Source organism: Mesoplodon bidens (genome assembly GCF_964165515.1).
Source record: "Mesoplodon bidens genome assembly, chromosome: 19".
NCBI lineage: Eukaryota > Metazoa > Chordata > Mammalia > Artiodactyla > Ziphiidae > Mesoplodon > Mesoplodon bidens.
The window spans coordinates 54449060-54467264 of record NC_138179.1 but is presented as its reverse complement, the minus strand read 5'-3'; the positions used below and the strand labels follow the sequence as shown (position 1 = coordinate 54467264).

General features: G+C 41.4%; 1 protein-coding gene across 3 annotated transcripts in view; it reads left to right on the top strand.

The window, feature by feature from the left end:
- The window catches only part of SKAP1 (src kinase associated phosphoprotein 1), a 281287-nt gene that overhangs the window by 223902 nt on the left and 39180 nt on the right, over positions 1-18205 (top strand). For 2 of the 3 annotated variants that reach the window (XR_014014007.1, XM_081219314.1), the window contains exons 5-9: positions 8502-8579; positions 9432-9515; positions 12512-12636; positions 15697-15760; positions 17887-18099. Coding sequence is in view for 2 of the 3 variants with exons in the window: in XM_081219314.1 (XP_081075440.1) it covers positions 8502-8579; positions 9432-9515; positions 12512-12636; positions 15697-15760; positions 17887-18099 (564 nt within the window). In the remaining variant the exon portion in view is untranslated. The remainder of the gene's footprint in view (positions 1-8501; positions 8580-9431; positions 9516-12511; positions 12637-15696; positions 15761-17886; positions 18100-18205) is intronic. The other variant, XM_081219315.1, reaches the window with a different exon arrangement.

The following is an 18205-nucleotide window of genomic DNA, read 5'->3' as shown; positions in this document are numbered from 1 at the left end:
CTTGGATGCACAGCTCTATTGGATTCTTCTTTGTTCCCCCATTTCAATCCAGGCACTATGATGTTTTGTTCATTTGATTTTTTTCATAGTGTTTTCTCTCTCTTCCTATGAACGTGAGATCTATTCTAACCCTCCTTCCCTTGCCAGGCCATCCTCCCTGTTGCCTTCTACCCAGATCCACAGCTACATTCCTTTTCCTGGGAATAGTCCCTTTTCTACTTCCTCATTCAAGGCTTCTAGCAGCTTTACATAGTAACTAAGGTCTTATGTAAACCAAAGCAAAGAGGCAAGAATGGAGAGAGAGTATTGGAGGAAAGGTTCAGGGTTCCTGGGAGCCAAGACTGTACCCTATAGAAAATGGCATTAGAGCACAGAAGAGGGAGGATATAATTCTATGTGGGGAAACAGACAAAGATTCAGAAGGTTTGTGACATTTGAATTCAGTCTTAAAGGAGCACTCCCACCTCAGAAAATGGGGATACAGATTAGAATTTCCAACCAGGAAAAACAGCATGAGCAAAGGCCTGGTAGGGTAAAGTACACGGCATATTCCAGAAGGCAAAGTCTTACCTGTTATTGCTGGAGTATTGGGAAGTATAAGGGGTTGGGAGAAAATGAAACTGGAAGGTAGGGTGAGACCAAGTTTTAAAGTTTTTGTGTGATGGAGAGCTTGAGTTTCATCCTCTAGGTTAGGGAGAACCATTAAAGGCTGTCGCAGGAATGTGACACTGGCCAGATATACGTTTCAGAAAGATGATTTCTGGCCATAGTATGGTGGACAGGTAGAAGTTAAACCAGTTAAAAAGTGACTCCAAACCCAGGTGGGGCTTTTTTCTTTTTCTTTCCTTTTCTTCATATTCTTATCACAATCCAGTAGAGTAGTAAATAAATAGATTTGAAAATGATCTTTTGTCATTCATTTTTAAAGATAGGCTCTCAAGTGACACATGTATAAAAGTGACCTGTCTCAGGATGAGAGGAAACTACAGTGGTCCTTCAAGGTTTGTAAAAAAGACAGTTTGGTGTTTGAAATCCTCTCCTCCTCCTTTTTAGACTCTCAAAGCCATTTGAAGCACCACTGTCTAGATTTGTGGCCTGATTCTCACCGTGTCCTGCTTCCACTTACTGTGGTTCGGCTGCTAAAAAAGACTTCAGGTCGCTTGGATCTTTGTAGTTCTGTATTAAGGATGGACTCTTCGGATAAAAATAAAGCTGAAGGTGCTTCGTGATAGACAAGTGTCATTAATAAAATCAGAAGACACAAGAGGCTTCCTGAGTTTAAACCGTTTTTGTGCAGATTACATGAATTCTCAACCTTTTTCCCACCATAACACATGACCACCAACATTTATATGCCCAACCCACTTCCGTGGAACACCCACAATTTTGAAGAAACACAATTTTTTTCAAGGAAATAAAGCTCTGTAGGAATTCTTGCTTACCATGATTATAATACTACATCAGATGTGTTTAATCACCGTAGACTGTGGCCTAAATAAGATACACTATAAGTTATTTTTAATTGACTTTTCCCCTTAAGAAAGCATGTTGAATGCAAATGGATGGTGTTATTATAGAAAAACTTTGAATCCATTCTTATTCTTAAAGTGAATTATTCAAAATCTCTGCCATGTCTATCAACACCTTCAACGGATCAAAAGACGCCCTGGTATCCTGATACCAGGATTGAGGATCAGTAAATTATTATATTGAATTAGTCTTTCTTTAAGATGAACTATTTACCTACCAGATGCTGTTGTTTATTCCCATTTATTTAGATGCTAGAATTAGTGTGTTGAAGTTATCATACATAGAGTTGGAAGTGCTTTTTTCTAAAACTTTCACTTCTTATAAGTAAAATCCGACTAAAAACAGAGACATGGAAGAGGAGCATCCCGGAAGACCACAGTCCTCTGTGGTAATTAGTGTGGCGCCTCTTTGTGGAAACAAGACGGTTCTTCATATGCCATGAATATCAATGGTTTCTAGAAACCAATTTGGATATTTGACTTAAAAATCTTCTTTCTTTTTAAACCAAGACCTCTTCCTTAGAGAGTAAATGAATCAAGTCCGAGATTCCTGCATGAGCCCTACACTAAACCAGGCTTCCCTTTTCTAGATATCACTCTTGTGAAGGGGCCTTACAGACTTTGGTGATCCAGCAGCATTTTTTGAGAGCTCCAGGTTTCTTCCTCTTGTATATTCTTTATCCTGTGTATCCTTTTATTACATTCTCTTTCTTTCTTTTTTTTTAAATTTTTTATTTATTTATTTATTTATTTTGGACTGTGTTGGGTCTTCGTTTCTGTGCGCGGGCTTTCTCTAGTTGTGGCGAGCGGGGGCCACTCTTCATCGCGGTGCGCGGGCCTCTCACTGTCGCGGCCTCTCTTGTTGTGGAGCACAAGCTCCAGACGCGCAGGCTCAGTAGTTGTGGCTCACGGGCCTAGTTGCTCTGCGGCATGTGGGATCCTCCCAGACCAGGGCTCGAACCCGTGTCCCCTGCATTGGCAGGCAGATTCTCACCCACTGCGCCACCAGGGAAGCCCTTTCTTTCATTTTTGTTCTGCATATCTGTTGATCTCTTGAATTTCACAGAGACCTGCCCTAGAAAGCAATTCCATAGGTTAGTCAGCCAGTACCTTACAAAGTAAACAAGAAATACAGGATCCTAAAATAATTTTTTGACATCAAGTATTAGAATAACCACACATCATGTCTGTTTCTTCTTCCATATTTAAATGGAGTCTCTCATGGGCGAGTGAGGTGGGAAGACTGTATCTTTCCTCAGGTACTTCTGAGTGTGTCTCCTCAGCTGAAGCTCAGGGTGGTGGCAAGTGCATGGGCTTTTCCAGCTGAGCAACCTTCAGCAACTCCCATAATTTCAGTAAGCCTTTTTTCTAGTCTGTAAAGTGGAGATGATATTAATACAGACCTCACAGGGATGCTGTGGAGCTCAAATGAGATGTGAAAATGCTTGATAAAATGCAGATTAAAACTTGTTAGGTTTTTTAAACCATTTTTTATTAAAACATATTAGTTTTAATCATTTTGTACATCAGTTATCTGCTTTTTTTCGTAGTACTTCTGCCCTAGAATCTCTCATGAATTTTCTGTATCCTCAGTATAACAAGTTTCTTCCACAGATTGGTCTGTTACCTGGATTAACAGATTTTTTTTAAAGACCTTAAAACATTGGAGGGGAAACAAGAGTCCATGAAGGTCTCCTGAATATTGTCTCCTGCACTGGTTTGCTGACCACAAACGTGTGATTTCTACCATTTTCTGACGTCCTTCTGCCTAGCTCCAACTGCACTTGTTTTGTTTCTTAGCCTCTTATGTCACAGCTCGTTGAAGAACCTGGTTAAGTACTTTGTGTTCAATCCCTTCCTTTCATCTGCTATCCAATTTATTTCTCCATGAAATTAAAGCTGTTTGTTTGAGTGGCTTCTGTGTCTTTGAAACTTTTAGATCCTAAGTCTATTATTATTAATGGCTTAGAATGTTTCACCTTATATGTGTTGGTCTACATTCCTTAATAAGTGAAGCACAAAGACAGAAAACTGTGAGGATTAAGTGTAAACTCAAGTAGATATTGAATGGAACCACAGCAGTTTAAGACTTATGTAAGCCTGTCCCAAGGGACTAATGAAGGAAGAGTCATTGAAACCATTTTCCCTGTTATCATCATGTGTAGAAGATGAACACTTCTTGCCAGACACCTCAGTCATTTATTGACTGGTTCCTAAACATTGAGAAAAAAGGCAAAAAATAACCCAGAAATGCAAGAAGCTGAGGAAAAACAGTAACGAACTTATTAAAGAAGGACTCAGAAACCAAATACAAAGGAGAGGATTTAACAAACTGATGGGGGATCAGCAACCACTGGACAGGAGAATACTACACCACCCACCCTACCTGCAATACCCCCTTTCATTTTGTCCATTTGAGGCATTGTGAAGCGTATGTTTGTCATTGTGTAAATGCACACACACACACCAGTGATCTGTGAGTGAACTGAAATCACAAATGGAACTTGACCATTCCCGGCCTTCAAATATTAGATTTTCTCCAACCTCATCCACCCAACACCCCAGGTCCTACATCACAGGTAGTTTAGTGAAAGAAACTGGTAAACTTAACCCTGCCTGAAATTCACCCCTGGTAACTGTCAGTCTGTGGGTTGGAGTTGGTTTGGTCTCCTTTTTCAAACAATTGAAAAGAACTTGAATTAGAAGGAAAGGGGAGGATAGGAGAAGTCCACAATTTCGGGAGGGGAAAGCGTTGAACAAAAGATGGGCTTTTTTAATCATTGATTTTCATTTCAGGTTGGTTGAGCAAGAGACCAAACCAGCTACCTAGAATGAAAGTTTGTGGGCACTGGTTTTTTTCTGCAGGAGCTGCAACCTTTTTGCAGTAGAACTTGTGTGGCCTCTTATGCTGTTAGCGTTGTGCTGTGGTGTTGCCGACTGACTTCTCCAGTTCTCTTTTCTCAGTGGGCTAGAATGCAGCTGGTTCAATAGGCCGTGACTCACATAAGCTCCCGTGTCTTTTTTATTGACTGCTTTATGGAAATGTACCACACTCCAAAGGGTCCGCATTGTTGTTGCTGTGGGTGGCTGACTGAGGAGTCACGTTTAGTGCTGAGAGATGGACCCCTACTCTGTTGTTTTTTTTACTGCAGAGCTGGTATGGGTGGGATACAGGGTTTAAAGGAATCTGGATGAGGAGAAAAAGATGTCTAAGAATTTCTTTTATCTTCATCTGCCGTGAAAGTTGGGTGGCCAACTCTTGTGGATAACACTCTTCTCGATCTTATGTTTGTGGCCCTACATCCTTCAGCTAAGTGAATCTTTCCTTTATACGGGCTATTCTGAGACATTTAGTTAAGTGCAATGGTAGAGAGAGATTATGACACTAATGTAATTCTGTTTTGTGCTGATATAATGTGATACACCCTTAGGTTTATCCAAAGGGCCATTTATTCCCAATAAATCATTTCTATTTTTTTTTTCATTAAGGTGGTGATATCTTTTTTCAGGGAATGGACAAAAAGCCTCGATTTTTGAAAAAATTGTATGCTTAAATATAAATGTTTTTGCCTTAAAATAGCTACTCATGCAACTGTTTGTAACTTCTTCCTATTTTTATTATCATCCTGCAAAACATTTACACACCTTCTATTACATGTTAAGTAGCTCTGCAGATCGGTTCACTTGCCAGTAGATGTGAATTCAGGCATACAAGACTCCTCCTGCCTCATCACACAGGACTGTGGCTTACGTGTGCATCCTCAGGACCACCAGTTCTTGATCAGTGGGACCCTAAGCTGACACTGAAAGAGGAGAGAGCTTGATTGCCACAGTGGCTTCCCATCTTGGACTGGGATAGATCTGGATCCCATCTGGGTTTATCTGATAGATCATGGAGGTAATGAGATTGCACTCAGAGTCAACTTTACATTGAGAACAATTCTGTTATTGTACTCACCACAGAGTGCCTTAGACACAGAAGACAATCAACAGAATAAAAATTGATTTGATCTAATTGTTTTTCCATAGCCATTCCAAACTTCACCTATAATCCCATTTTTTCCACTGCCCATAAGGGAATCCAGGCAAGAGAGTTCATCAATACAGATTCCCTCTAATAAAAAAGCAAAATAACACACCTTACAAAAACACAGCATATAAAATACTGTATTTCCAGCTCTCTTACCCTTCAGAATCTTGTTGGTAAAATGACCAAGAGAGGAAATTCAGTAACTCATTCAGTGCTCAATTTTAGCAAACCAAGTGTGACTTTTGGGGTGAGAAGGTGGTGATGGTGCTGTCCCTAGTCTCTTAAAATTAGTGACTTGGAATTCAAACATTTCTGCTGCATTATGTCTTTGTTTTCTTGGTGGTGGCATTCTTGGGTTTCAGTTGGTGGGGAGAGAAAAGCCTCATGCTGATAATGTACTGAAAGTAAATGAAATTAAATAAGCGAAGCAGTGCTCACCACTACTTCCTTCCCCCCTGGGTAATTCAATTCAAGCTCTCTCTCTGATGGCAACTCACAGGGACTGTCTCTGTCACCCCGCTGGGGCCTGGAGTCTTAACATCTAAATAAAAGTTTCACTCGAGCATTTTTTATGCTCCTGCCAGCAGGATCAGTGAGCTGGCGTGGGCACATTAATGTAATATTCATACTCACAGACTCTCCCCGCACACAAGGCAATGTCTTCCCATTTTCATAATTATAGATGTTCCATAAAATGGCGTTTAGATTTGCATTAAAAAAGGAGGTTTGAATTCTAATAGAACGTTTAACATGTCTTTTAAGATTCGGGGCATCTTTAACAAGAAGCTGTGTCTCTAAGTTTAACAAGACCTTAAAAAAGGGAAAAAATGGTGGGAAGAAAAGATGGAAACTCCAGGCTTAGGGATCCTGTTTTTCTTATCCCCTGTGTCTTTCATTTCATTTTTAGGCCTCTAGGAGCAATTTTTTGACAGCGCTGCAGAGAGGATGGGCTCTCCTTCAAAGGGCCTTCTCAGCCATACTGGGTCCTCACCCTCAGTACGATCTGCTTCTCTGTTTTCTTGGAGAGCATTTTCAAAGAGATATTAGAATTTTCAGAGGAGTGGGAGAAATGTAAGAATCCTAGACAAATGAACTTTCCTTTGCTGCTCTTCATCTCATGCGTGCACCCTGAGACCCATCTGGGAGGATTTATAGCAGCCACAGAGTTTGCTAACTGTAAAACACACAAATGAAAACAGTCCATGAACAAGGAAGTTGACAATAAGGACAAATAGGATATAGAATCAGGCACTTAAACACCCAAAAAAGAAACTCTTCTGATCTATATTTTTAAAACTAAGCTTGAAACAGAAGCAAAAAGTACTTTTAGTTGCATTTTAAATCATCTTAGAATGTTATTTTTAAACAAAAAGTATTCAAAGCATTGAACAAAGTGCCAACGCACAGCTACGACTGAATATTAGTTATTGTAGATGTTAAGAAAACAATTGTGTGATTGAAAAAAACGATTCCACCCAAGAGTCTCAAGATATTGTATAGGTGACCCAGTTGATTCATATACATTGTGCCTTAATTTGGTTTATATTTTGTTTGCTTTCTAAATTTTTTAAGGCAAACCAAAAGAGATTTGGGTTTGGGGACCAAAGAGAATAAAAATAGGATTATGCTAACCCACTCCCTTCATTTCTCCTAATTAAGAAATATAGAGTTATATGTTTTCATTGTTTGTGTTGTTGTTCCTGTTTCATTTTATTTTATTTTATTTATTTTATTTTTTTAATGTTGGGGGTAGGAGTTTTAATTAATTAATTTATTTTTGCTGTGTTGGGTCTTTGTTTCTGTGCGAGGGCTTTCTCTAGTTGCGGCAAGCGGGGGCCACTCTTCATCGCGGTGCGCGGGCCTCTCACTGTCACGGCCTCTCCTGTTGCGGAGCACAGGCTCTGGACGCGCAGGCTCAGTAGTTGTGGCTCACGGGCCTAGTTGCTCCGCAGCATGTGGGATCCTCCCAGACCAGGGCTCAAACCTGTGTCCCCTGCATTAGCAGGCAGATTCTCAACCACTGTGCCACCAGGGAAGCCCTCATTTTATTTTTTTGAGGAGTAAATTCCTGCCTCATTGTCTCTGTCCTTTGCCCCTCCCTTCTGTAAAATAAGTATAAACCCCAGTGGTGGAAGATAGATTAGGATCTTGACTGCTCAATAAATTTGTACCTAACAAGGCTAATTGAAAGCCAGGAATGTTAGCAGCATACAGTTAAAAGCTGATGTCAGATCCAGGTCTTCTCGGTGTAAAGGCTTCTACCATCCCTAGGCTCTTACCATTACTTTGACAAAACCAGAATTTGGCAGCTGTTGCCAGGTTCAGCTATGCAGAGCCTTTCTTTGTGTGAACTTAATAAAAATTATGTTCAGGGGCTTCCCTGGTGGCGCAGTGGTTGAGAGTCCACCTGCCGATGCAGGGGACACGAGTTCGTGCCCCGGTCCGGGAGGATCCCACATGCCACGGAGCGGCTGGGCCCCTGAGCCATGGCCGCTGAGCCTGTGCATCTGGAGCCTGTGCTCCGCAACGGGAGAGGCCACGACAGTGAGAGGCCCGCGTACCGCAAAAAAAAAAAAAAAAAAAAAAAAATTATGTTCACTAAGGTGGCTTTCTGTTTGTTAGAAAAAGATGTGTGTTTAGTTAAGCAAATTCTTAATTTTTTGGAGTCCTTTTCTTGCCAATCAGTACATGCTTAGGCTACCTCCCCTTGTACAAACTAATGTTATGTTTAGATAATTTTAAGCAATTTTAGCATTAGATATAATTAGGAAGAAAAAGAAAATTTACTTCCCCCCCAGTCATCTAGAAATTGTTTTATTTTGTGCCATAGATAAGCAATAGCCCATCTGCACCCCTTCATTAATGTAGATTATCTCAAGTAGCCCAAATACATGAAAATTCTGTCAGATTTCAACAAAATATTTTGCTCTTGTTCCTTTTAGGAATGGAAGACATCACAAGAGGAGCTCAAGAGCTTGATAATATCATCAAGCAAGGATACTTAGAGAAGAAAAGCAAAGGTACTGATTAGACCCTCCGATCTCAGAACATTCCAGGAAGGGAAGGGAAATGAGGAAAAAGAGGGCTAGCATAATGGGTACCTTCTCTATGCCCAGTACTGTACTAGGCAGGGGTAAGGCAAAAGGAAGGGAAGAAAAGAAAAGAAGTCTGGTGTTTGTGTGTAGGCTGAAGAGAGATGGCCCCAAACCTTCACTTCATCAGGATAGGGATTGGTTCTGCCTTGCTCACCTGGTACACGACAGGTGCTTAATAAATACTTGTCGAATGAATAAATGAATGACTCTATTTTTGTTCTCATCTCTCAGTGTGCTCCCATAAAGAGTGAAACTGTTGCTATGAGTGTAATTTTTATATCATATGTGAAGCAGCCCACTTTCAAGTGTTAGACAAGCCCCAGTCTTCAGCTTTCACTCTTTAATTAGAACAGGTTCTAGTAGGATTGGAATACCAGGTTTAACACTCAGGCAAATTGGCTTAGCACAAAGGAAGCCTTGCTCATGCCCATGGCCTGGAGTGTCATTTTGGTTTGCTGAAAGGCAACACATAGAGATCTCATGGAGAATTTTATAACTACAGGATGAGATTAGAACCTGAAAGATATAAAGGAAAAGTAGAGAAACAGCTGGGATCAGAGCAGGCAAACCTGTTTAGAACGTGTACCTGTAACTGGGTGAGTCTTCTGCACGCTGTGTCAACGTGGGATAACCTGTGGGAGTGAAAGGGAGGGCTTTACAGTCCATTAACCTCGGAAGTAAAACAATAACACACTGGACTGGGTGTTGTTGGATTTTACGGACTCTTCAGTGATTGTAGTTGCCTGAATTTATGTCCCTTACTGCTGTTCTGTTTAGATCATGGTTTCTTTGGATCAGAGTGGCAGAAGCGGTGGTGTGTTGTCAGCAGAGGCCTCTTCTACTACTATGCTAATGAGAAAAGTAAGTGTTCTATCTTCATTTGCACAGCAGCATCTCACTCCTGGATGCAAGTGCTTCGTAAATTCTCAAGCACTTAGATCTCAACTTAGCAGTCCTTGACCAACACCCGTAAAGGGATATGCTTGGGAAAGAAATAAGCCTGGGTAAATAATACCTTGCTCATCACCAAAAACTCAGATGCCAATTTAGAAATTACAGCCCCTTTAAACACTAGGATAGTGTGGCCAGCATATTAAAAGGTTACCTTTCGTTATGACTAATAACACACACATTACCAAGGTTGAATACCTTGGCATTGAAAAAACAGAACCTCTGGGACTTCCCTGGTGGTGCAGTGGTTAAGAATCCACCTGCCAATGCAGGGGACACGGGTTCGAGCCCTGGTCTGGGAGGATCCCACATGCCGTGGAGCAACAAAGCCCGTGCGCCACAGCTACTGAAGCCCGTGCGCCTAGAGCCCCGTGCTCTGCAGCAAGAGAAGCCACCACAATGAGAAGCCCGCGCACCGCAACGAAGAGTAGCCCCCACTCGCTGCAACTAGAGAAAGCCCACACGCAGCGATGAAGACCCACCGCAGCCAAAAATAAAATATAAATAAATAAATAAATTTTTAAAAGAAGAACCTCAAACACTTTATAGGCATTAATAACATAGTTAAAATATTGAAAAAAATTAATTCTGAGAAGGATTTTAGCAGCTTACCAATGGCCCAGAAATAGAACCTTTGAGTCCAAACTCTCTAAGAGCAGGCTGCAAACTTTATCCTACTGGGTTCTGGGACGTAATCCAGTGGACATGCCTAGAGCCATGGAGTGCTGAGACCCACATGGCTGCTGTCCCCTAGAGACACCCTTCAGCCAGATGGCAGCAGCTGCGAAGTGTTGACTCAAGCCAGGGGCAGCTTCTTAATGAGCCACCGCTGACTCAGTCCAGCACAGCACTCATGAGCCATCCCTAAAAGACCCCCCCATCCATGCTTAACACAGTTGCTTAGTTCGTGAGAAGGAATAGAGGATATAAGCACAAGCTGGAGGCAGCAACAAATAAATACAAGCTAAAAGTTGTTATCGTAGGTGAATGCAAACTTTCAAATAGGAGATACCCTCCTACAGGGTTAGACTGACCCAGGAGTAATTCTACAAAACAAGAGGGAGATAAAGTAAAGTAGCAATTCTTGTGGGGGCTTTCTTTGTGCTCCACCACCTTCTTACTGAGGCGTGATCCAAAGTAAATCCTTTATTGTCCTTCCAATAATTTTCTGTTTCTCCTCTCTTCCTTCTTCCCCGGACTTATTCCTCTCCCAAAGCCTGGATATCCAGTCAAGGGGATAATCAGATACCTACACATTTGCCTTTGGACTTCCTGCACTTTGGGGACTAAGGTAGCAGAAAGAATAGCTTTGCTCACTGACATGGAATCCTTAAGATTTGCTCTTGGACTTCAAGGCAGTTACGTCACTCTGCCTCTCTGCCTGCAGCAGGTATCACTGACCTTCGTCTTGGGTTCACCATCACAATTCATCAGAACCTTTCCCATATAGGGGTTCAGTGTGAAGCCCTACCTGGAAATGAGAGCAGCATAGCTCACAAGCTGAGTGACAAGCGCCCTGTATCCTTCCAAGCCCCAGCCCACTCTCAAATCCAGCAACTATAATTTCTCCCCTGAATTCTAGGCAGACAAGCCAACCAGGTTTTATTTTCTTATTTTAAACCTCCAAACTAATAGAACAGATATGTCCTTGTAAAAATGTTCATTTCCCTTGCATTTAAATACTTGGTTGGCATCTCTGGATATAAAACTAGGTATCAACGTTCATTCGTTCTGAACCCTTCCTACTCAAGGTGAGGAGGGAGAGCAAGAGCGAGAGGCTTGGAGACTTTTATTGACCATTTTGCCGTCAGAGTGAAATAAAATCTGGTGACCAAAGAAACAACAAAACATTTTAGTGGCCAGTTAGAACAAGGAGAGATACTTTAACAAAAAAGATTCTGGTGTCAAAAAGCACTGTTGCATGGCTCCCTTCTCGCCAGTTACTTCTTATTGTGCCCAAGACATTTTCTTAGTAAGTATAGAGTGTTTGTGTATTTCTTTTAGCTCAACCAGGTGAGGACAGATTCTTTTTCTTTTCTTTTAATATTTTTTTCCCACTGCCATCCCTCTTATCATCATCTGCGAAAAGCAACTCATTCCACGTGACACAGGACAGAAAGCATCACCCAGACACGGGGGTTCCATTCTTCGACCTGTTCTGCCTGAACCACACCATGAGGACACAGAATCTTTGGGAACCAACCCCTCTTTTTCTGTTTCTAATATTTTATTTTTTTAAAAAGAGAATGACAGGCAGAGTAGTCTCTCCTTTCACTCACTTAGGGTCCTTCTCCTTTTATCTCCTTCCTTATCATCTAATGATACTCAGCAGTACTCTGCTACTTCCCAATTTGGCCTCTTGCAAGGGGGATAAAATACTGAGTTTTAATTATTCTCCCTCCGGCATAAATTCCCACCTGACCAGCAGGAGGGGAGAGCAGTGTAGCCCACGTGCTAGCTAGGGCATAGGAGGAGAGCCTGGGAACTTACAACGCCCCCTTGCGCTGCTGTCCCTCCCCTCAAATGTGTTCTGCTGGCCCTGATGATAATGTTTCAGTTCTGTAATAGCCTTCAAGAGCCTCACGTTTTTGGCCACACTGTCCCTGCTGTAATAATTCCTTCTTTCTGTTATTATAGATCTCTTAACATTCTAATAAATTCTCTGTCTCTGTTGTACTCTCTTGGCTAAGTAACCTTTCACGTTGCATTTCCCTCGCTTGGCAGTGATATCTGCCTTGCTGTCACGGCAGCCTCTTCTTAAGCTTCCGTAATAACCTCTCCTTGACTATTGTGGTTCCTCAGGGATGTAACAGCTGTTTCTGTGCTTTTATTTTACATCCAGAGAAGATGCCCTCCCTTGGCAGTTGCATCTCTCTGGAGATACAGGGAGCTTTCCTGTCTTGCAGGCAAGCAGCCCAAAGGGACCTTTCTCATTAAGGGCTACAGTGTACGGATGGCCCCCTACCTGCGAAAAGATGCCAAGAAAGAATCCTGCTTTGAGCTGACCTCCCAGGATAGGCGCAGCTATGAGGTAGGATGAGCTGAGGCGATGGAGATCCTCATTCGTGTTGCAGTTTCGTTCCATGTTGCATGTGAGTGGTGGTTGCTGTGCTGGGCTCCATCTTTTCTTTGTTACCTCTCGTTTCTTACCAAGACCTTCTCTCTTGACACGTCCTCACCTTTGCTATGTCGTGCCCACCCTCCTGTTTCCACTTTTATCCTAGATACTGCCTTTGCTTGGCTTCCGTCTCTTCATCCCTCCCCTTCTCATCTCACTCTGTAGGTGAGAATCTTGTCTATTGCAGCACACAATCTAATTCTTTATTCAGAGTCTCTAATTTCATGGCTTTAATTCCCACTCTCTTTATTTTTCAACTGCTTATCTTCACTTCCTTCCTTGAAATCCAGAAAAAGAGAAATCTGACTATAGAGTGAAAAATAATTCATTTCCCCATATTCATCTTGCTATCCAATATGATCTTCCTGTGTGTAGATGCATTGCATATCTCTGGAAGGATTTCTCAGATACTGGTAGCAATGATTACTGAGTAGTAATAGTGACAACTGAGGAACTAGAGGACCTGAGCGGGGGTGAGAAAGACATTCTTCACGGTGTTCATTTTTATATATTCTGATATAATATAAAAGGGAATATAATAGGTAATGCATTATAAAATTAATTAAGGCAACAAAAAATGTCTGACTATGGGAATATAGTGATGTTCACCAAAAATATACTTTTACATGTGTGTATGTAGGTAAACATATTGTTTCCTCCTTGTTGGTTATTTTTATCACAGTTTTACTAAAACAATTAAGAAAAACTTTAGCTAACTCAAGAAAAAGAGAAAAGCCATGCTAAGGTTAATATTGAGTAACCCTTTGACTCTTCAAGTTTTTCTCAGCACTCATTCTTTTATGTTTCTACACTATCATAACCCTTATTTTGATAAGATGACCTAGGTCTTAATTATGTAATTTCAAAAAATTTTTTAAGTTAAACTTTTCTATAGAGTCTTTTGTAGATGTATCTAAGTTATTTTTAGTATTAAGTTCTTATTTGATTCACCCAGATCCAGATAAAAATTTATATGATAAGTCTAAAGCAATTTCCCTAGGCATTTTTTATAGAAATGTGTTCTTAAGAAATCAAGAATGACAATATCTATTAATAAGTTTTAAACAGGAATCTAGGTTTCTTTTTTTTAACATCTTTATTGGAGTATAATTGCTTTACAATGTTATGTTAGTTTCTGCTGTATAACAAAGTGAATCAGCTATACATATACATATAACCCCATATCCCCTCCCTCTTGCGTCTTCCTCCCACCCTCCCTATCCCACCCCTCTAGGTGCTCACAAAGCACCAAGCTGATCTCCCTGTGCTATGGGGCTGCTTCCCACTAGCTATCTATTTTACATTTGGTCGTGTATATATGTCCATGCCGCTCTCTCACTTCGTCCCAGCTCACCCTTCCCCCTCCCCATGTCCTCAAGTCCATTCTCTATGTCTGCGTCTTTATTCCTGTCCTGCCCCTAGGTTCTTCAGAACCTTTTTTTTTTTTTTTAGAGTCCATATATATGTGTTAGCATACGGTATTTGTTTTTCTTTTTCTGACTTATTCCACTCTGTATGACAGACTCTAGGTCCATCCACCTCACTACAAATAACTCAATTTCGTTTCTTTTTATGGCTGAGTAATATTCCATTGTATATATGTGCCACATCTTTATCCATTCATCTGTCGATGGACACCTAGGTTGCTTCCATGTCCTGGCTATTGTAACTAGTGCTGCAGTGAACATTGTGGTACATGAATCTTTTTGAATTATGGTTTTCTCAGGATATATGCCCAGTGGTGGGATTGCTGGGTCACATGGTAGTTTTAGTTTTAGTTTTTTAAGGAATCTCCATATTGTTCTCCACAGTGGCTATATCAGTTTACAAGGAAACTAGGTTTCTTATATAGTACATGTCTTTATCTTACCCTGATAGCCAGATAATAAAAATGTTTTTCAGGAACAGTCATTTCAAGTTGATTCATTCAAAATAAAAAATTACTAAAGCTTGATGCTTGCCTGGCCTGTTTTGTGAATCAGAATGTAGAGTTTGTTTACTTCTTCTTTTCTTTGGCCCATTGATTCCAAGTCATTACCATGGTCTGTGCATTCTTCCTCTATAATATCCTTTGGATCTTTCCCCTCTGATTTACTCCTACAGCCATCACAGTAGTTAAGTTCCTATCACTTCACCCAGAGGACTAGTTAAGTAACCTTCTAGTTGTTCTTCTGTCTCTAATTTCCTCCTATTTCAGTCTCTCCTACTCATAACTATTGAAAGAATCTCCCACTCCTTTTGCTAGAATTTACAGTGGCTTCCTACTGCCTACATTTTAAGTCTGAATTCCTAATACTCAGAGCCCTTTCATCAACTCTTCTCTGATCCTCCATCTTCATCTGTTACTGTTCTCCAGTCAAGCTGACCTGCCTACCTTCCCTATACATCATGGTCTCATTTCTAATCTTTGGCAGCTGGTTCTCCCTACCTGAAACGTCCAGTTCCCTCCACCAGTTTCCACCAACTCTTTTTAAAAATCCAACCAAAACAGTATTCCTTCAACACGCCTCCCTGGCTTACCATAGGCAACGATAGGTGTTCTGTGACTTCTCTCAACATCCAGCTGTTCTCAGATGCACTTACTTTGTCGTGTTCCCATGTCAAGGGTGTGTGCTGTCTCCAAAACTGATGCATTGATCTGAAGTCAGGAATTTGGGTTTGCCTTTTGTTTCCTGTAAACTGTTCTCAATAAATGCCTGATGAATGAATGGGCAATCAAATGAATGAAGGCACATGAACATGAATCTGGATTCAAATCCAGCTGTCAACGTTGGGTATGCAAAATTGCTGAAGGAAAAAAATCACTTTGAGTGGGATTTTTATCTTTTTGCTAAATATTAAGCAGGCAGAGAATCCTGAGCTTTCAGCCTGACTCTGCAAGTCCACTCACAAGGTTCCTCCCCTTGAACCTCCCTAAAGGATTCACGGAAATTTTAGTGAAAGTGATAAATTAATTCACTAATTTTTCTCCAGTTTACAGCTTCTAATCCAGCCGAGGCCAGAGACTGGGTGGATCAAATAAGTTTCTTGTTAAAGGGTAAGTACTATTATTATAGAGGTAGTACTTGAGTGCATTTGCAGTTGAAGTTATATTGCATAAATATAATCCACAGGCTTCAATATATTTTTATCTACCCATTCTCCCTATCATATCCCTCACATGGTAACAACAAATAGTAACATGGGTGAATCAGAAGGAAAAGAAACCATCAACCTGGAAATGACCTCTGATATCATTCTAGCTCATCCACCTAACTACAGGCAAATCTGTAATATTTGTAATCACCAGGAAAGAGAGGCTGAAAATCAGCTCAGCTCAATTCAGTGTCTCCTAACCCCTTACATTCTGGAAAGGAAATTCATGATACCAAAGTCATCTAGATGTGGTTTAGGGTCCAAAATCTTCTAGTTTTAGTCAGGTAGAAATCTGTACTCATCGAGGTGGCCTTCAAGGACATTGGATGTTAAAAATAAATTGCTATTTCCCAAGCCACAATCAAATGGTCCTTACTTTGGATGGGAAGAGTCCTGCCTGAAGATGTTAAATGACTGCTCTTAGAGTACCCTCTGCTGGCCAGCCTGTAGGCACAGCAGTGATAGTGGCCCAGGAAGCCTTGTCTGGGAGTGGCCTGGCAGGTAGAAGTAGCCAACCTTGAGCCTGTCACCTGGCATCAGATAACCCTCATGATGGTATACATACATCATGGCAGGACCCTGCCTCTGCAGAAAGGCAGAAACACCAACTTTGTACATGGCCCCAAGACCTAGGGAGAAGTACGTCAACCTAAAAACACCAAGCCTTTTCATCTCTGTTTTTTATTCTGCTATAAGATTTTATTGTGGATAAAAAGAAGAAAGCACCGGAGCTTTAATTACGATTGCCTGTTTTACTCAGTTTATGCCTTTGCTATCACAAGGACAAACTATTGCATCTACCAAGAGCATCACGTATAATAGACTAGAACTAGGCAAACATGAACATTGATGGCGAGACTACAGGGTACACTCTCATCTAGGTGCATTGGATTTATGCGTGTAATATACCCCTAAGTGTGTAAACTTCAATAAAACTCCAAGCAGCTTTATTGAGCTGTACCCTATGGTAGTTTCAGAATCCCACATTGAAGAAATTATTCATTCCATTTTATTTTAAAACAAACAAAATAATAGCATATGGTTTAAGCCACAAATGTGTCTTTGATCCCTTCCTCATATGAGGTGGCACCAGAATTCAGGTGAAAATAGTTGCAAAATCTTTATTAAAAGCGTAATCAAGCCGAACAGTTTTATTATGTTTTGAAATGAACATCGGATGTCTCTCTATCCTTTCCTTCCCCAGAGCACCCTGCCAGCTCTCGCCCATCCTGCAGAGGTCCCTCAGCAGGGTTGCAGAGAGCACTCTGTACTACACATCAGAGAATGAACCTTCCCAGTTCCCCATTAAAATAAAAAACCAATCTTCCTCTCCCGCCCTGTGCCCCCCAGTGCTGTAATGGCTCAACATCCCCTATGCGGTGACCCACTTTAAGGTCAGCCAGACTGTACAGTTGCAGAAGGGCATGGCAACCACATCGCTCAGCCGTTCCATTTGGTCTTGTATTACTGTTATATTTTTCCACATCCCACTTTCTCTTCCTCTTCCACTTTTGCCCACTCTTCCCTTTACAAGCAAACTTCTCTGAAATTCTGCAGTGAGATCATGGGGGAGATGAGCGTGTGATAGCTCAGGTATCCTACAGCAGCCACCATAGTTCCCAGGCTCTGTGTGCATCCAGAGAACGCAGGGCATCACTCATCCTTCCAGTTTTCCACTTGACGAGCAGCGCGAGGCACGCTGGCATTTGCTCGTCTGGCCTATTTTCTTCCCTTCACCTCGTGTGCTCATTCACACACCCATACTTTTCAGGGCTGCTTCGTCCTGATCAAGTTTTATCGCAAGGAAGGATTTATGTTGATGGTTTAAACCTGACGCAGTGCTAATCTGGCCTTTTCTGTAGATTTCCTGCCACCAAGGCCCGCACTAGAAATAACAGCACTTAACCTAGTGTTTCATTTTCTTTTGACATGTTTTATTCTCATCCCTCCTCCCTTCTCCCTCTTTCCTTCCCTGCCTTATTCTTTTCTTTTTCTCCCTATCTTGATTCACTCTCATCTCTGCCCCAGCAGACCTGAGCTCCTTAACCATTCCATGTGAAGAGGAGGAGGAAGAGGAGGAAGAAGGGGAGAAGGAGGAAGAGGAAGAGACGTATGATGATATCGATGGTTTTGACTCCTCAAACTCTGGTTCCCAAAGCAGACCCATTATCTTGCATGGGAGTGTGGGGCTCAAAGAGCCCATGGAGGAGAAAGAAGAAGATATTTATGAAATCTTACCAGGTGAGAAATTTCATCTTCTAATTATCTTCCTCTAGTTTAGAAACTCTTGACCTGGTTGAAGAATATAACTTTGACAACTCCAGAGGAAGCCAAACCTCTGAAGGAG